This window comes from Colobus angolensis, unplaced genomic scaffold, assembly GCF_000951035.1.
Source record: "Colobus angolensis palliatus isolate OR3802 unplaced genomic scaffold, Cang.pa_1.0 Scaffold394, whole genome shotgun sequence".
In the NCBI taxonomy this organism is placed as follows: Eukaryota; Metazoa; Chordata; class Mammalia; order Primates; family Cercopithecidae; genus Colobus; species Colobus angolensis.
Window position 1 is genome coordinate 3,650,769 of NW_012117310.1, and position 18,903 is coordinate 3,669,671.

At 38.7% G+C, this 18,903-nt stretch overlaps 1 protein-coding gene across 3 annotated transcripts in view; it reads right to left on the reverse strand.

The window, feature by feature from the left end:
- The window catches only part of SLC25A13 (solute carrier family 25 (aspartate/glutamate carrier), member 13), a 214,560-nt gene that overhangs the window by 28,929 nt on the left and 166,728 nt on the right, over window positions 1-18,903 (reverse strand). For all 3 annotated transcript variants that reach the window (XM_011955113.1, XM_011955112.1, XM_011955111.1), the window contains one exon: window positions 8,807-8,947. In XM_011955113.1, coding sequence (XP_011810503.1) covers window positions 8,807-8,947 — 141 coding nt within the window. The remainder of the gene's footprint in view (window positions 1-8,806; window positions 8,948-18,903) is intronic.

An 18,903-nucleotide genomic window follows, 5' to 3' on the forward strand; every position in this document is an offset into this window, starting at 1 on the left:
TCACTCTACTATTTAGCAGCTGTCTAATGTTGGGTAAGGTTCTTAAAATATCTGTACCTCAAGTTACTCATCTATAAACTGTGAGTAACATTTGTACAGACACATTAAACTTAAATCCAATGATTAATATAAAGTAGTTAGTATAATACCTAGCACAAAGATCTCCAATAAAAGATGATAATTCAATAAAAGATGATATTACTATTATCAATGAAAGCACACTGTCCTATTGGAGTGGAAAATTAAAATATATATGAAATAACATATAATTTTAACAACTGGCAGCTGGAATATGACTTCTACGTGGTTTCACACCTGAATCACAATAGAGTTCTACGTTTATCAGGCCAACCTTTTATTCGGTGGAAGATCTAATTCTACTAAGCACATTTATAGTAGTAGTCTGTTAGGTTGATTATACATCACATAGACTTCTTTGGTTGTTACAAGGCATATCTCTTTTACAGTTAATGCATTTCTTATGCTGTCCATCTTTTAAATGCATCTCTTGGTCACAATTAGAAACCAGAGAATGTAAAGATGACTCAGTAGAAATATATCCATCACTTCTGGAAAATATATTCAGAGTACCTTACAAACGGTGGATAGCTGGCATCATTTAATATACTTTTTAACATGAAAGATGACATATTCTAAAAGTTTAGATAAAATTAAAAAGTACTGTCTTAAAACTAATATTGTGGGTACTTAGCAAAAACCAAAAACGAAAAAGAAAACAAGCAATAACAAAACAAAAAATAACTTGGTAAAAATGTTTGTCTCTGGAAAGAAAGGTTATCTGGGGCTTGGGCTGAGAAACTAGCATTTTATCGTTAGATACTCTTTTTTTTTTTTTTTTTTTTTTTGAGACAGAGTCTCGCTCTGCCCCCAGCCTGGAGTGCAGTGGCCGGATCTCAGCTCACTGCAAGCTCCATCTCCCGGGTTCACGCCATTCTCCTGCCTCAGCCTCCCGAGTAGCTGGGACTACAGATGCCCGCCACCTCGCCTGGCTAATTTTTTTGTATTTTTAGTAGAGACGGGGTTTCACCGTGTTAGCCAGGATGGTTTCGATCTCCTGACCTCGTGATCCGCCCGTCTCGGCCTCCCAAAGTGCTGGGATTACAGGCTTGAGCCACCGTGCCCGGCTAGATACTCTTTTGTATCTGAATTTTCTACCTTAAAAAAAGGTACTCCCTATTAAAATTAAATTTTAAAAGAACTTTATGGCACTAGGATTACATGTTTCTCTTCTCTCACCCCTTAACGTAGATCACCTTTAAGGCAATGATACTGTACACATCTTTGGTATTCTAGCATCTAATAGTGTTAGCACTCAATACACATCTGGTGAAAGGATAAAAGAATGGTTTAAAAAATTGATCATTTGCTGTTACTTTAAGGAATTCTTTTCTTCTGGTATCTTTAGCACACTCAATTCCTCTGGGCATTGTTTTATAAAAATAATATTTTTCAAGCCATCTCCTTTTAATCTGCTATTCTAAAGTCCAAAGCAGAAGGCCCGGCCTGGAGAGGTTGTTGACCACACAGCACTGGAAATTACCCAGGACTGGAGTAATGGGGAAGAAACTAGGTATTCCTGCAAGAATACCTTAGCTGACACTCAATAATCAAAAGTTGATGACAACTAACACACCATGTGTACTATGTGCTCAACTGTATCCTATATGCTTTACAAGCATTGTTTTAGTAAAACCACACAACGATCCTATGAATAGGTAGGTACGATTATTATCCTCTTTCTACAGATGAGTCAGTGAGTCATCTGAAGCACAGGAACAAGAAATTTTGTAAAAAGAAAAATCATTTTTTTCAAACTAAGTGTTGGGTACTATGCTCACTACCTCGGTAACTGAATCATTCATATCCCAAATCCCAGCATCATGCAACATACCTGTGCAACAAACCTGTACATGTACCCCCAAATGTAAAATAAAATTTGAAATTATTTTTTAAAGTTTTTTTTTTCCAGTTTTTGTTTAATACAACCTTTAAGCAGTGATTTTGGACATTACATGACCTGTAGTATTTTTCAAATATTCACACACATTAGATACAAAACCGGACTCCTTGAAGTATACTTGATACTCTCTCCTTAAATTTCTAAAAATCCTTCCTTAAATGAGAGAATAAAAGTCTGTCAGGAGTAAGACACAATATTTTTATTTATTTACTTATTAACTTACTTCAATTTTTGGTGTTGGTATATTTGTGAAAAGACTCGGTCACTCTCATACATCAAGAAATGTACACTTAAGACACTTCATATGAGTAGAATCATGCAGTATTTGAAGTTCTGTGACTGCCTTATTGCGTTTAATATAATGTCTTCCAGGCTTATCCATCTCATTGCAAAAGAAGGATTTCCTTCCTTTTTAAGGCTATAATACACCATATTTTCTTTATTCATTCCTTTGTTGATAGACATTTGGGTTGTTTCACAGCTTGTCTATTGTAATAATGTTGCAATGAACCTGGTAGTCCAGATATCTTCTTCAGATATCTGATTTCTATTCTTTTGGATGTACAACCAGAAGTGAGATTGCTGGATTATACAGTAGTTCCATTTTAACTCTTTGAGAAAACTCCATACTGTTTTCCACAGAGACTGTACCACTTTACATCATTTCTACCATCAAGGATCTCTCTCTCTTTTTTTTTTTTTTTTGGAGACAGACTCTCACTCTTTCCCTCAGGGTGGAGTACAGTGGCACGATCTCAGCTCACTGCAACCTCCACTTCCCGGGTTCAAGTGAGTCTACTGCCTCAGCCGCCCAAGTAGCTGGAACTATAGGCAAGTGCCACCATGCCCAGCTAATTTTTTGTATTTTTAGTAGAGACGGGGTTTCACCATGTTAGCCAGAATGGTCTTGATCTTCTGACCTCGTGATCCACCTGCCTTGGTCTCCCACAGTGCTGGGATTACAGGCATGAGCCACCGCACCTGGCCTACCACTAAGGATTTCAATTTCTCCACAACCTCACCGTTATCTTTTTTTGTTTGTTTGTTTGTTTTGATAATAGCTATCCTAACAGGTATGAAGTGCTATCTCATTGTAGTTATGATTTGCATTTCCCTGATGATTAGTGATGTTGAACATCTTTTCACATCCTTTTTTCACATACATGTTGGCCATTGGTATGTCTTCTTTGGAGAAGTATCTATTCAAGTCCTTTGCTCATTTTTTAAATCAGCTTCTTTTTCTTCACGGTAGCACCAGCTGATGTCATATTCATTTTGTGTATTCCTTTCCTTTTTTTTTTTTTTAAGACACAGGGTCTCACTCTGTTGCCAGGGCTAGAGTGTGGTGTGCAATCACAGCTCACTGCAGCCTCAAACTCCTGGGTTCAAGTGATTCTCCCGCCTTAGCCTCCCAAATAGCTGGGAACACAGACATGCACCACCATGTCCCGCTAACTTTTATTTATTTATTTTTGTAGGGATGGTGTCTTGCTATGCTGCCTAGGCTAGTCTTGAACTCCTGGCATTAAGAGATTGCCCTGGCCTCCTGAAATACCGAGATTACAGATATAAGGCATCATGCCCGGCCGTATCTTTTTTTCTTGATGGCTGACCTGTCCTACCCAATATACTGTGAGCAGGGACTTAGCTTTAAACAGCCATCTCCTAAAGGCTGGAACAGTGCCTGGCACAGTAAGCTCTCAATAAGAGTGTGCTGAGTGAGTGAATTAATATGATTTACATTTTAAATGGATCACTTTGGCTGCTGTGGCAACAGTGGATTTAGGAGAGTCAAGAGTCAAAATAAAGAAAGCCCTGAAGACGCTTTCACAGAGGTTCAGATGAAGGATAAAAGTAGAAATGGATGGGTGAGAACTACCCCTAGGCTGGTTGTAAAACCATAGCATGTCCCCAGGTATCAGAAAACTAGAACGGCAATGTGTTCTCAAAGTAGACTAAACAATTGCTTCCTTCAGGTCGGGCTATGAGCACGTAAAAATACAAGCTTTTAAAAGATGATAAATTGAAGAATTAGTCTTATGAGTACTTACATGTTACCAAGGAAAAAGGGATAAACTGATAAAACTGGATAAAATCTATTAACACTAAAAAGTGCACATGTCCTTTGACCTAACAACTTCAATGCTAGGAATTTATCTTTTCTAAACAATCACAAAAGTATGTCAAAATATGCACGGGGATGATCACCATGGCATTGCTTGTAATATCTTCAAACTAGAAACAAATATTCATCAACAGGAAATGGTTAAACACAAAAATTTATACAGCTATTAAAATGATGAAAGAGCGTTAAGATACATTGTGTTTGAAAAGATTCTATTTGTGTTAAGACACAATTTTACTTAAGAAAAGTAAAATATTCTCCTTTCATTTTGATTTTAGATTCAGGGGATACATATACAGGTTTGTTACAAGCATATATTGCGTGATGCTGAGTTGGGCTTCTATTAATCCTGCCAGCTAGGTACTGAGCATGGTACCCGAAAGGAAGTTTTTCAGCCCTTTCCTCCTTTCCTCTTTCCCTTCCTCCTGTTGGAGTCTTTGTGCCCATGTGTACCCAAGGTTTAGCTCCCACTTACAAGTGAAAACGTGGTATTTGGTTTTCTGTTTCTGCACTGATTTGTTTAGGATAATGGCCTCCAGCTGCATCCATGTTGCTGCAAAGGACATAATTTAGTTCTTTTTTATGGTTGTCTAGTACTCCATTGTGTGTAGTTCTCATGTTTTCCTTATCCAATCTCCTGTTAATGGTAACCTAGGGTGATTCGATGTCTTTGCTATTGAAAACATACATACTCTTCTGATGCTGATATTGGTAAAATTTTTGAAAGAGAAATACTAATCTGAGCAGAAAGTTTTTCTTTTTTTAAGGGTACATTAATATAAAATCTTAAGCAGTGGCTATACTTTGAAGAGAATGGAGCAGTAAAGGGTAGAGAGATAATTTTACTTTTCTTCATACACCTTTGCAAATTACTTGATTTTTTTGAAATATAAATTATATTTTACTTTTTAAAATAAAAAAATGTTGGCGATAACTGGCAGAATAAACAAGAGTATACTGATATATCATAACTTGCTTTCTGAGTTTATGAACAATAGCTCCAATGAATCATTTATACACACATTATAGATGAACACATGTATACAACATTTATGTATATGGATAATAATATATTTGAATACTGACAAATGCAGTGGAAAAAAAACAATGCCTTTGATTAGAACACAGCAGACAGAGTCCATATTCCTAAGTGACCTTCCATGCTAGAGTTAAGGTTTAACTTGTGATTACAGAATTTGAAAACTTTAACAGTGCTTGATGGATCCTAGCTGTCATTGCTTCACTGACCATGTTTTGTACTCAAAAAGAGACATGGACTGTTCCACTGCTTCCTAATAAAGCGTCTTTTTGGCCTAATTAGCTGTGCTGCCATTTACTGTTAAATGATAAGTTTCATTCAATTCTTAAAGTATAATTTGTCCCCTCATTAACACTCTGACAGCTCCTATGGAAAAGGTAATGTTCAAAAGTACATGGATACAACTTTCTTTTCTATGTCAAGTTTATTTGACTTTTATTTTTATGCTCCAGGGGTTTATGCAATAAAACAGAAGTTATGCAGGGAAAGGGAAATACATCCTCATAATTCTTTTTAAAAAGAAGTAGACATTGCAGATTTGTTTTCTTAGCTACATTACATTCAAATAGCTCTTTCGAAGGCAATTAATTATGCTGCCTTCACTTCAATCACCTACATCCTCTGTGCTATAACTAAATCTCTCTAAATGTTAGCATTTTAGAGGGGGGCTTTGTTTACATTGTTTACTATATTTGGGCTAAACTATTTCTTACTTTAGGAATGCAAAATGTTTACTGTTTTCCACTTTTTTTCAGTTGCAAATATATTTCTAAAGCAAGTACTCTAATTGCCACTTACTGGGAAGTCAGAATAGTTTGCTTATTTTGCAAGTCAATACAGGAGAAAAACAGAAAGCTTGATTCTCCAATTTAGGTAAGGTTAAAGCTCAGCAGGCCTAAACATACAGACAGAGCCAACCACTCACCCTTCTTGGGTCTGGTATTGTAATGTTAACAACAGAAACAAAAGAACAGAGGGAAGGAGAAAGATTACCTGTCTCAACTAAATCTAGGACAGTGGTTCTTCTTTTTAAAGACCCACCTGGAGGGGCACATACCAGGTTTAAAAAGTACTGTGTGAGGTCACTTCCAGTCATTTGCATTTTTCTAGCTAACCAGGACTAGAAACAGAAAAGCTTTATTACTAAAAAGTGCCATCCTGACACAAAAACACATTCAACGACAAAGCAATGCGAATGCTGTGATGCTCCATAGAAAGATGGATCTTAACCTGCGGTGATGTCTGACCATGTAAAGGTGAAGTGGGGTGGGGCTGGAGAACAGGGGTTCACAAGAAACAGTCCAAGACAGAATGCTGGGAAAATAGAAATGAGGACCAACTAGAGTTGTAATACAAGAGCTAATCAGACTGAAAGGAGACCAAACTACAGAGGTCAACATCTGCTGAATGAAATCCAGACTCCCAGGTCTTTGCATGTAGCTGATACTGATGACCAACAGGAAGATAGAGATTACTAGGTCATTTTCTTGCAATGAAATCAAGGTTCCAGCAGCTCAAAGCATTACTGATTTTCTTGTTAATTACCAGTAAACCTAAAACAGCATTTTAGAAGTGAGCACCAAGCCCTGTGGAATGCTTCTGAACTAGATTAAACTACTAGACTAGTAATTAAACTAATTTCATATGGGAGAGTTCTCTTGCTCAAACTTGAGCAATCCTGCTCATTTCAGGAAAGCAATTTTAGCATAAATGTGGAAACAAGAAACTTCTAAGCCTCAGTTTCAGCTCAGATACCATGGTTGGCAGCCTCTCTTCACCTGAACTACAAAATCAGGATACCAACTACTTCCAAGAAGTGTTAAAGGGGATTAAGATTATTAAATAACGTGAAGATGAAAAGCACTAAGTCCCAGTATTGTATCATTTGCAGGTCGTTTAACAGTCTCTGTTTCTGTATCAGCAAACAAGTTCCTACCATTTTACTCATCTAGATATTTCGGTAACAGTCACTGCCATAGTACCTAAGTGCTTTTTACCAGACAACCCATTGAAAGACTCCTGGCATCTTGTCAAAATGATATGCTGCTACATCATATTACAGACTGCAAGAGCCTAAAAATTTAGAAAAGATGATTTTTCTTCAAATTGATCAATGCTATGCCTCATGACAACAGTGTTTATTTTTTACAGATGGGTTACAAATTGGTAAGCAAAATAGTTACAGAACATTGTGTTACATTGTAGAATCCCAGATTGAACATTTTAAGTTCTACAGCAGGTTTATTCCTAAGTACCACATATGCTTAAATATAAGGCAGGATTTTTCCCAGCTAAAATTAATCCCAGAAAAGAGGGCATCACATTATATTCGATCTTCACAAAGTCTCAGATCATGGAGTACTCTCTCCAGTCACTTGACCCTGAGAAGCAGAGTACCATTCGGGGAAGGCAGATTCTCCTGAGACAGTCACAATTATTACTAATTCTGGATGTTTACTGAGGTCACTTGCAAAACTCAGGTTAAAAAGAAAAGAGTAAAAAAGTATCTCTGGGAGGAGGATCTCACAAATACCGTGTCAAATGTCAAAACAAGTCATTTCAAGTTTACTCTAGCAATATGGTAAGTTGTTACATTATGGGGACCAGTTATATCCATTCAGGATGAACTGGGAATAGGAAAAAAGAAATTGACTGTCTTAATATTATGTGTCTGTGGGATAAAATCTGCAGGAACAATATCATACATAAAAGTCAAAAATGCTTCAAATTGCAAAGCTTGGGATAAAAATGAAGACAATGTATTCTGCAAAACCACGCTAACAGATGACCTAAAAAGTGGGTTAAGTGGAGATCAAAATGCTGATTCAAAATTCATGAATAATTTGAATATTTCTTGATATGTGTTTATAGAAACAAAGCAATATTTATTTTATATAATGTGACTGTATACATTCTGTGTAAATAAATGAAACTATCTTAAGTAGACATTTGACATTTCTCCCATATCCCTAAAGGTTTACTTAGTCAAGCTAGCGTAATGTTTTTTAAAAAAATTCTTCATTGAAAACTTGTGTTTACTTTATGTTTGATAAAGCCTTATATGTTGGCATATAGGCAGATAGTTATAGTAAATTCCATTATAACTTTTTGGTAGAGCAGTATGAATAACAAATTTCAAGAATCCTCTAGAAGTTTGGTTTTGTAATCATTCTGAAAAAACATTTTCTAAATGAAAAAATGATTAAGATTTATAATAACTAAGACAAGGCATACATATATAGAGAAAACATGGATCAGACCATATATATAGGATCAGAAAATAAATTATGATATAGGTTTCTCCTTGAACTGAACTCAGCGTATCAATAACAAATCCAAATAAAGTTCTAGCCAGTGTTGCTGCAAAGAGCTGCACTGAACAACTCTAGAGGGCACAATTCCTATCATAGTCATCCTGGATTTGTGTATTGATGAGGATAGTTTTTTGGCAGATGGCAGGAAGGGGCACCTCCTTCTAACTGGCATGAAGATGCCCCTGCAGCTTGGGTAGAACATCTTCTCTAGGTGTAGAAATGCAAAAACAACAACAACAAAAAAAAAAACAAACAAAAAACAAAAAAATGTATTTCATGTTGAAGAATAGTTTCTACATTAGATGAGAAAGTAATCAAATAAATGACTAAAAAAAAAAAAAAGTTACCTTGTAGATCCCAAAGAACCCCAGGTCCCGCACGACAGACAAGGCACTGACTCGGGGACCAGTAGTGATTTCTCCGGCCACTTGCAAACGGATCTTGACAATTTCTAAAGGATTTGTGAAAATCACCTGGGAGCCTCCAGCCTAAAAATAACAAAAAAGATTTAGGATCAAAGCAAAGAAATGGTAAGATGGGTCAGGAAGAGATGAATGATTATTCTCAAGGATAAGAATATTCTATCCTCAAGAGAATGTAGTTTCAGTCCTTATCCTATCAATCAAAGTGGTTAGGGATTACAAGTATGAATCAAAATACAGTTACTGCCTAGGAAGAAGCCCTACGTCCTCAATGTGGAGACTGAAGGAGGGCAAAGACCAGAAATTTCTGTTGACCTCCCTGAGTCCTCACACTGAAATTACAAATGCTCCTTGAAGCACAAACAACTGCCACCGCAGGGCTCAAAGCCAAGGGCACAAAGGCAGTAATAAAATGAAAAGCATTCGTACCCAAATGAGGAGACACAGATCTGCCTCTCAGAATAGAAGGGGGACTAGGAGGACAAAGGCTCCTGAATGATGAATTTCATGATTCTGGCAATGATTCAAAAACTGCCAGTGAACACGTAAACTTAGATGAAATCTATCATTTTTTTCTCTTAAAAACATCAAATCTCATTTTATGGAGTTGCATATTCTTATAATTTTATTTATGTATTACTTGTGTATAGAATTGCTCTTTTCATATGAGATAAATGGTATGTGAAAGTAGCAAAAATATGCACTAAGTCAATTACCACCCAAACGTTGAACATCATGTGTTATTTCATTCCAGCAATGGCTAGATGCCTCACCTCCAAGATCATCAGTGAAATCTTTAAAGTACACTATAAGGGTAATTTTAAGCTAGCTATTTTGAAACTAAGCCTATATTTATCACATTTTTCACATATTGATCACATTTATCACATATTTACCACAAGCAATTACATTCTTTCTTACTGTACTTCAACTTGTTCTTTGTCACAAATATATGAAATTTTTATATTACCCAAACTATACTGTACTAATTAGAACTAGCTACAAGGATGCCTTTTGAAGTATTATTTATAATAGCTGGAAAGAAAAATTAGAAACAACAAAAATATCTAATGGTAAGGGATGGATTAAATGAATTTGAGTATGTTCATGCATGGAGATACTATGCAGTCAACCGTGAAAAATGTTCAAAATATACTTTTAAGTAAAAATGCTCATATGTTTAAAATACAGGTACATATTTCCCCCGCCATCCCCTACCACCATGTAGAAGAAATACACCAAAGTGGTGCTTCTGAAGTGGTGGGATTACAAATATCTTTCTTTTCCTTTTTTTTTTTTTTGATGTATTTGAAATTTTTTCTATAAAGATCATGTGTTACTTCCACAAAGAAAAATAAACACCTATACACAGTTTATCTAATATGTGTAAGCTTAATGAACCAAAGAAAGATGTTCATTCATTAACTCCCTAAATCAAATTGTTTTTCCATTTTTACCAACTTGATACCTTAATCAAGACACTCTTGTTCTTCCTTAAGTGCAAATGAACTTTTTTGGGGGATGGGGGGACAACACAAAATACAAACCTGGGTTGGATTCACTGAAAGGCCCAAGAAAGGGCCTTACTCTAGGAAGTAGAGTGTGAGATGACACACCCAGAGGCTGGTGCATTCTGGTCCACGCAAAGACATGCTGCTCCCTGCCCTACTGCTCAGAACAGCTCTGTTTTGCTCAGATGCTGCTGAAACCTGTAGGTCCATGGGAAGAACAATACCCTTCCCCACCCCCCTACTCCCCCCTGCCTCCGGTTGTTCACAGCCCTTGAGTGTTTTGTGACTTTGCATCTACATTTCCCATATGATACAGACTGAGCTATTTACAGTTGGCAGAATGATGAGTTGAAACACACCTAGCCCAGTAACCACGTGAGAGGCACAGTAAGGATTTTCTCTATTTCTGAACCAGAACTCTTCATATGAAAATCTTACGAATACTTACAAAAATGAATAGAAATTCAAAATGTAAAGATTGTTTTATGGGGGCAGAATTGCTGAGAAAGATTCACCAGGATGGAATTAGGCTGAAGGCTGATTTTTTTGAAGCTCAAAAGAGGGTAAGACCATCTTTACCCAGGGTAAAATGCAAAATAATCAAGAGAACACCAGTATTCTTGGAAGAGAGAAGAGGAATACAATGCATATTCATCCAAGCACTGCCAACAGCAGGGAAGGAGGCAGTTGAGAGTCCCAGATGAAGGCAGAGCTTCAGTATCCCTATTTGTCAAACCATCTCACTTACTATGAAGATAAAAAGAGATGGAGAATGTAAGGAGCCAGCACAGTGCTCAAGACAGAGCCATTACTCCAAACATGCAGGTTTCTTTCCCCCTTTCCCCTACATTGATGTTTTCCTCCACAGATGCATGTTACAATCACTTGCAGACCTTTTTAAAATATGGTGACCTCTGAATTTCAGTCCTGACAGTTTAATAAGAACTTTGCATCTGTCCTTGTTAAAATTTTCCTATGAGATTCTTATGTGCAGTGAGGCTGACAATCCCTGCACTACACCATCTCTAGAATCTCTGTCAATTCTGACAACCAGCTTACTTGGCTTCCTGAATGCCACAGTTTCTAATCCCAGTCTTTCATTTCACAAATAACTTCTGATCTCACAACAAACTCTTTCTATATATCCAAGTGGTGCTGTTATGAAAGGGTAGAATTCTCAGGTACAGAATTGTTTTATTATCTCTTACCTTTACTAACACTGGTAAGAGTTGCTAGCATTATATACAATAAAACAAGAACTTACACTCAACTCCCTGACTCCAAGCAAATCGACAGATACCAATTCTTTTAAAACAGCAAAGTGAGTTATCACTAGGGATGATAAGGAGTCAAATCCACTTCAGAGGGCTGCAGGAGGCAGATGCACCAGGAAGAAAGAATGTAGTAATATCAAGAAAACATAACGATGTACCCGTTACCTGTGGTGGCCTCTGAAAGAAAGAACCTACAGACTCAAAGTGGCACATTGTAAAGGTGCTGAAGATGAAACAGGCCCTTTGGAGTCAAATTGGAAGGAAATGAGAGACTCCAAGGCACCAAGAGAAGATGCTTATCATCAGATGCACGGTGTCTGGGTCTCGCCATGACTTGATCACTGAGCAGCACACTGCCTGCCACTCTTCCAATTCCTGGTCTATTATCCATTCACAGTACCATACCCATGGTTCCTCTTTTGCAGAGATCAAAGATAGCTGAATCGGCAGACAATGGACAGGAACACCTATTGTGCACAATGTCTTTGTGTCCCTCATCACTTAAGAGCTCTGGCTGTGTGAAGATACTGTTTTTTTTGTGTGTGTGCAATTTTGTCACAAATCATTTCCCTATGACTTTCTGGAGACTGGCAAGTAGGACACAGGAAAATATTCCATACTGAACTGGCTCAGTGTGGCATATTATACTTACAGCGCTAACACTGACTTTTCTACATGTTTCCTGGTATACTCTTTGTTATTGAAATCTTAGTTACCATCTAGTATCTGGATCCATCTAAGAGAGAAAGAGAAATGCATACAACTATTACAGACTCACTTCTGCTACTTGATTTTTCATTCACCAAATATTTACAAGCAATCACGTTCAAAGTTTGTCCTAGGAACTGCAAGGACACAAGATGCTTTATTCCCATTCTCAAGGAGCATGAAGTAGCAAGGGTAGAGGTAATGAATATTCATCCAATATCTATTATGGGGTATTAAGATGTTGCTTTATATAAATATGTTGCATACACTACATATTTTCAGTCCACTCAAGAGGTACTTTTTGCAGAGTTTACATTAAGAGGAAACTGAAGCACAGAATGATTAAAGCAACTGTTTTTATGGGCTGAACTGTGTTCTACCAAAAGTCACAGTTGAAGTCCTAACTCTCAAATACTTCAGAATGTGACTATAGTTGGAAACAGGGACTTTAAAAGAGAAATTAAGTTAAAAAGATGTCTTTAGGATGGGACATAATCCCATCTAACTGGTTTCTCATAAGAAGAGAAAATTGAGACAGACATGTAGGACACAAAGAGAAGACACAGGGAAAAAGCAGCCATCTCCAAGCCAAAGAGAGAGACCTCAGAAGAAACCAACCTGGCCAACACCATGATCTTGAAGTTTCAGACTCTAGAAATGTGAGAATATAAATTTCTGCTGTTTAAGCCATCTAGTTTGTGGTATTTTGTTTTGGTAGTGCTAGCAAACTAATATAGCAACGTACCCAGGGCTATATAGCCAGCAAGAAGAGGAAAGGATTTTCTTTTTTTTTTTTTTTGAGACGGAGTCTCGCTCTGTGGCCCAGGCTGGAGTGCAGTGGCCGGATCTCAGCTCGCTGCAAGCTCCGCCTCCCGGGTTTACACCATTCTCCTGCCTCAGCCTCCTGAGTAGCTGGGACTACAGGCGCCCGCCACCTCGCCCGGCTAGTTTTTTTTGTATTTTTTAGTAGAGACAGGGTTTCACCGTGTTAGCCAGGATGGTCTCGATCTCATGACCTCGTGATCCGCCCGTCTCGGCCTCCCAAAGTGCTGGGATTACAGGCTTGAGCCACCGCGCCCGGCCAGGATTTTCAGTGGAGTTCGATAACTATATGCCTCATAAATACAGAAAATGGAACATGAAGATAGATAATTATATGATAAGAGCCAAGGTCCAGACAAACGGATATGACAGTTCAAAGGAGGGCAAGAGCTCTCCTGGCTGGGAGGTGATTAAGCCAGTGAGAAGGTAATATGTTAGCTGGGGACTGCAGTGTGAATAGGATTTTGGTAGTCTAGGCAGAGAAAGGCACAAAGACACAGTGACAAGGGCATACCACACTTACGTGGGTAATATACCCAGCATCACTTCAGTCAAGCGAAATTTTAATGAGGATGATAATTATAATGAGATCAACATCATCATCCTCTGGCATTTATTGAGGCTCCTCTAGCTTACTAAATACCAGGGATTGTGGTAAGAGTTCTATAAGAATTCTTGGGCCGGGTATGGTGGCTCACGCCTGTAATCCCAGCACTTTGGGAGATCGAGGCAGGTGGATCACCTGAGGTCGGGAGCTCAAGATCAGCCTGGCTAACAAGGTGAAACCCCGTCTCTACTAAATATACAAAATTAGCTGGGCTTGGTGGTGCATGCCTGTAATCCCAGCTACTTGGGAGGCTGAGGCAGGAGAATCACTTGAACCCGGGAGGTGGAGATTTCAGTGAGCCAGGATCATGCCACTGCACTCCAGGCTGAGGGACAGAGTGAGACTCTGTCTCAAAAAAAAACAAAAAAACAAAAAAACATTCTTTTTTGGTCTTCATAGTATTATAAGGTAAGTAATAACATAAATAATAGGCCAGGTGCGGTGGCTCACGCCTGTAATCCCAGCACTTTGGGAGGCCAAGGCAGGCGGATCACCTGAGGTCAGGAGTTTGAGACCACCCTGGCCAACATGGTGAAACCCCATCTCTAGTAAAAATACAAAAAAAATAGCCACGCATGGTGGCGGGTGCCTGTAATCCCAGCTACTCAGGGCACTGAGACAGAAGAATCACTTGATCCTGGGCAGTGGAGGCTGCAGCGAGCCAAGATTGTGCCACCGCACTCCAGCCTGGGTGACACAAAGACTCCATCTCAATAAAAATAAATAAATAAATAGAAAAATAAATAAATAAATCCTGGTTTGAGTGAAGAAACTGAGGCTACAAAAAGTAAAGGAGGCTATTTAACATGCTTGGAGTCACACAGTTAGGAAGGTGAAGCCTGGACTCCAAGCTCGACCAGCTGGATGCCAGCAGCACACTTACAGTTCTTATCATGGCAGCTTTTTGCTCTAGATAGCATAGAGAAGGGGTATGAAAGAAGGTGGCTGAAAATAGGATTGCTGGAACCAAACCATGGAAGGTCCAGGATGCTGTCTAGAAGAAAAGGCTGTATTCTGGAGATGGTCTGTGTGACTATGTAGCAGCAGGAGAGCTGGTAAACACAGCTTGAGAGCTGTAGAGGTCTGACTATTATCTGTGCCTTGGGAAGATGCCTAGGGAGCAGTGGGGAGACGGCTCATCAGGGAGGCAGAGCTTGAGGCAGCGATCACAATTAGGGTTTTAGCCGACTAGGTGAGTGATAAAAGGCCAGAATTAGAACAATCATATCTATACTGAGGTAGAGGTGGCTGGGTAACGGATGCAACAGAGACCAACAGGATTTGGCTGCTGAATATAGGGCAAAAAGAGTGGGTAAGCTCAAAGAAAGAATCCAAGTTTTTGCATCTGTGTAATAGGAACAAAGCGTTGGAAAGACGAATAATGACACATTTAGAAGGCAGTGGAAGGGTGAGTTAAGAGGGATGAGAGACACAGATGAGGGCATCACTCCACATACATAACTGAAGGCAGGGGCTTAGATAAGGTGGGAGGAGGAAGAAGAAAAATGGAAAGTGATGAGAGACCTATGAAGTGATGAGAAACCTCTGCTGTACACTAGTGGTACAGCAATCCAGGCACAAGAGTTAAGAACAGGGCTTCCAGAAGTGAGAAGGTAAAAGGACCAACATCTACTGACACAGGGAGGCAAAGCACATAGGGTGACTAGGATTGGAAAGAGGATGCTGGGGAAGGAGAGAACTGTGTAGTCTACTTGCAGGGGAAAGGAAAGTGAGAAAATGACAGTAGTTTACGAGAGCAATCAAGAGACAATGACAATTCATTTAGGGTAATTAGGAGAAAATATCTAGGGGGAAGAGAGCGAAAAGATAAAACTACTAGGGACAATTATGCCATGCTTATGCATAACAGTACAAGTTCTGAATGGAGAAGTGAAAGGTAGAACATGAAGAGTTTGGATTTGCTTTAGTGACTGTATTACAGAGTTTGGGGATAAATTTGTTACAGAGCAGAAACTGACAAATCATAGTTGTCCTTACTATTTATGCTTTGAAGATAAAAAAAAAACCAAACGGAATCGAATTTGGCACAAGAACAACTAAAGTTCTGATGCATAAACCCCATCAGCAACAAAAGACCCCTTCGGAATCAATAGTAAAATAATACTCTGGCTCTCCATAGGAAGTTATGATTAAGTTACTGTGATCTGTAACACAGAAGAGAAGATGAAGCAGCTGATGACCACAGAGGTGAGTTCATAGGCTCACGCATTCTATTCCTCAACTCAAAACAGGTTAGAAGGTACAGCAGGTAGCCATGTGTTTAAACACGGCTTAGGGCTCACATCTGCACTGGGCTGCCTACCTGCACCTGGCCACAGGGGACCCAGAGCTGCAGGCAGCACCACAGTGGGTTCTCTGTTAAGAGTCACTGTGTGTACCCACGACTGTAGAAGACAAATTACTAAGTTCGGTGCCATGTGGACTCTCACCCAGGCTATTATCAGGAACTGAGGAACATTTTATTGCCTATTGTATTAGTATTGAATACTAGCACCAGTGTGAACACATTTTTTGTAGCATTTTTCAAAACGGGACCTGACATTTGAAAACATTATATATTTTTATTAGAGGAGAACAATGGAACTGGTACACCAAAAGAAATCTTACATATTTTTATTCTTTTACAAGTGGCATTAATAAAGAATAACTTAACATGAAATGTATAGGATCAAAATAAAGAAAAAATGTATTTTTTAAAGGCACATAAACATTTGAATGTAAGAGAAATAAGTATCATTAGATTCAATGTTGCAAATACGTCACTTGGGCTATAAATTTAAAATGCAAATTTTCCTAAAAATGATTATAACAGTCAAATATTATAACTTTTTCCTAAGTTAATCTAAATTCAAAGCAATCCTCCTAAACAAAACCCCAACAGTGTTTCCTGAAGATGTCTGAAGACAGGAATATTCTGAATAAAAAATCGTGTAGAGGATCTTGTATCAGTACACATTTATACACATTGATAAAGTGTCAGAAATTTTTAAAGTTTAATACAAGACTAGATAAATGGAAAGATTCAAATATGTAGAGTCACAGTCACTGAGTATCATTTTTTTTTTTTTTTTTAAAGACAGAGTCTCACTCTCTCACCCAGGCTGGAGTGCAGTGAGATGATCTTGGCTCACTGCAAACTCCGTCTCCTGGGTTCAAGCAAGTCTCAGGCTTCAGCCTCCCAAGTAGCTGGGACTACAGGTGTGTGCCACCACGTCTGGCTAATTTTTGTATTTTTAGTAGAGATGGGGTTTCACTATGTTGGCCAGGCTGGTCTTGAACTCCTGATCTCAGGTGATCTGCCCGCCTCAGCCTCCCAAAGTGCTGGGATTACAGGCGTTAGCCACTGCATCTGGCTGAGTATCTTAAAAAGGCAGATAAAAAGTGCTACTTTGCACATAGTCAATGGTAGAGTGGACCCCTTGTACTTGTAGCTAGGAGTCCCTCTGACCAACTCATATATCTGGTAACATCCTAATGAGTAATGCTATGGTTTACTCATTTTTTTTCTTCTAAAAGAGGATGACGAGCAGGCTGGTTTTGATGCATTTCAGCATCAATTTTTTGTTTGTTTGTTTGAGACAGAGTCTCTCTCTGCCACCTAGGCTGGAGTACAGTGGCACGATCTTGGCTCAATGCTATCTCTGCCTCCTGGGTTCAAGTGATTCTCATGCCTCTGAGTAGCTGGGATTACAGGTGTGCGCCACCACACTCGGCTAGTGTTTTTTTGTATTTTAGTAGAGTGTTTCGCCATGTTGCCCAGGCTGGTCTCAAACTCCTGGCCTCAAGTGATCCACCCGCCTTGACCTCCCAAAGTGCTGGGGTGACAGGTGTGAGCCACTGTACCTGGCCCAGCTTCTACCAATTCTTGCTTCCCAGAAGTCTCATCTTTTTCTCTTTATTGAGAGTACATAGTTAACCAAGAGGTCCTGCATGCTGGAGGAATCTGAGTCTGGAAGTACACTTGTGGAGGGGGCCCAAATTGCTGAAAAAATTCAGTGGCTGGTATGAGACTTCTCTCTTATCAGTTGTGCAAGGATTTTTTTTCAAAGGCTCCATTTCCAAACTGTGATTCATTATGTATGAAGGATCTTCCAGCAGAGGGAAAGATATTCCAGTAGTGTACCCCAATTATTTTTTCCTCCCCAGGGTGCTTTTCATCCTCCTTCCTTTCTTTGGCTTTCCTATGCAGTAGATTATTCCTATAATTCTGCCCTTTATGGGACCTGAAGGCTATGGCTCTGCCCACAGTGATCTCTGCACTGATTATTTCCAGTCAGCCCTCTAACAATGTACACTTCACACATGTCTGTCCTCTAGATCCCTTTCTGGAAGGATGTGATTTTCAAAGACACCTTTCAAGAACAAATTACCCACCAGTGTGACCAGAAAGAAGAGACAGCTATAACTATTTGAATAACTACAGCCCTGCAAACTCTCTCTTCTCCCCTCCTCTCCTTCCTGGAGAAACAAGAGGCAGACACGTGTCAAGCACTTCTGATGTAGGAGGCACTGTGCTAAACTCTTCACAGATATCATCTCCTTCATCCCCCCAGTCATGTCGACACAGGCTATGTTATTCCTGTCTTTCTAGAGATGAAATGGAAGCAGAGACTTCTCTTCAAGGCAGTAAAAGAATGCGAACCCAGACTTGCCCAATTTCTAACCCACGCTCAGAACCATTACGCCTAGTTGTCTATTGTGAAAAAGCAGATTCAATAAAACAATTCATTTTCAGTTTTTTCTTTCATGTTTGAACAGAGTAGCTGCCTGAATTTCTGGTTAATCTGATCATATGGACTAGAATTCCTGTGACTTTAAGACTTTAAGAGCTTCTAGGAGATAAAGATTAACCAATGGATTCAGAGACATTAAAATACATCAAGTAATAAGGAAGTGGTGTTTTTCTAGGTACTATATAACTGATTTTCATCAGATATATCAAATTTTTCTTTGTAGATTAATCAATAACGAGAAATCCAGGCTACTGGGTAGTAAAATCCCCAAATCTGAATCCTTCAGCTATACTATATATATTTATTTATTTATTTATTTATTTATTTATTTATTTATTTATTTATT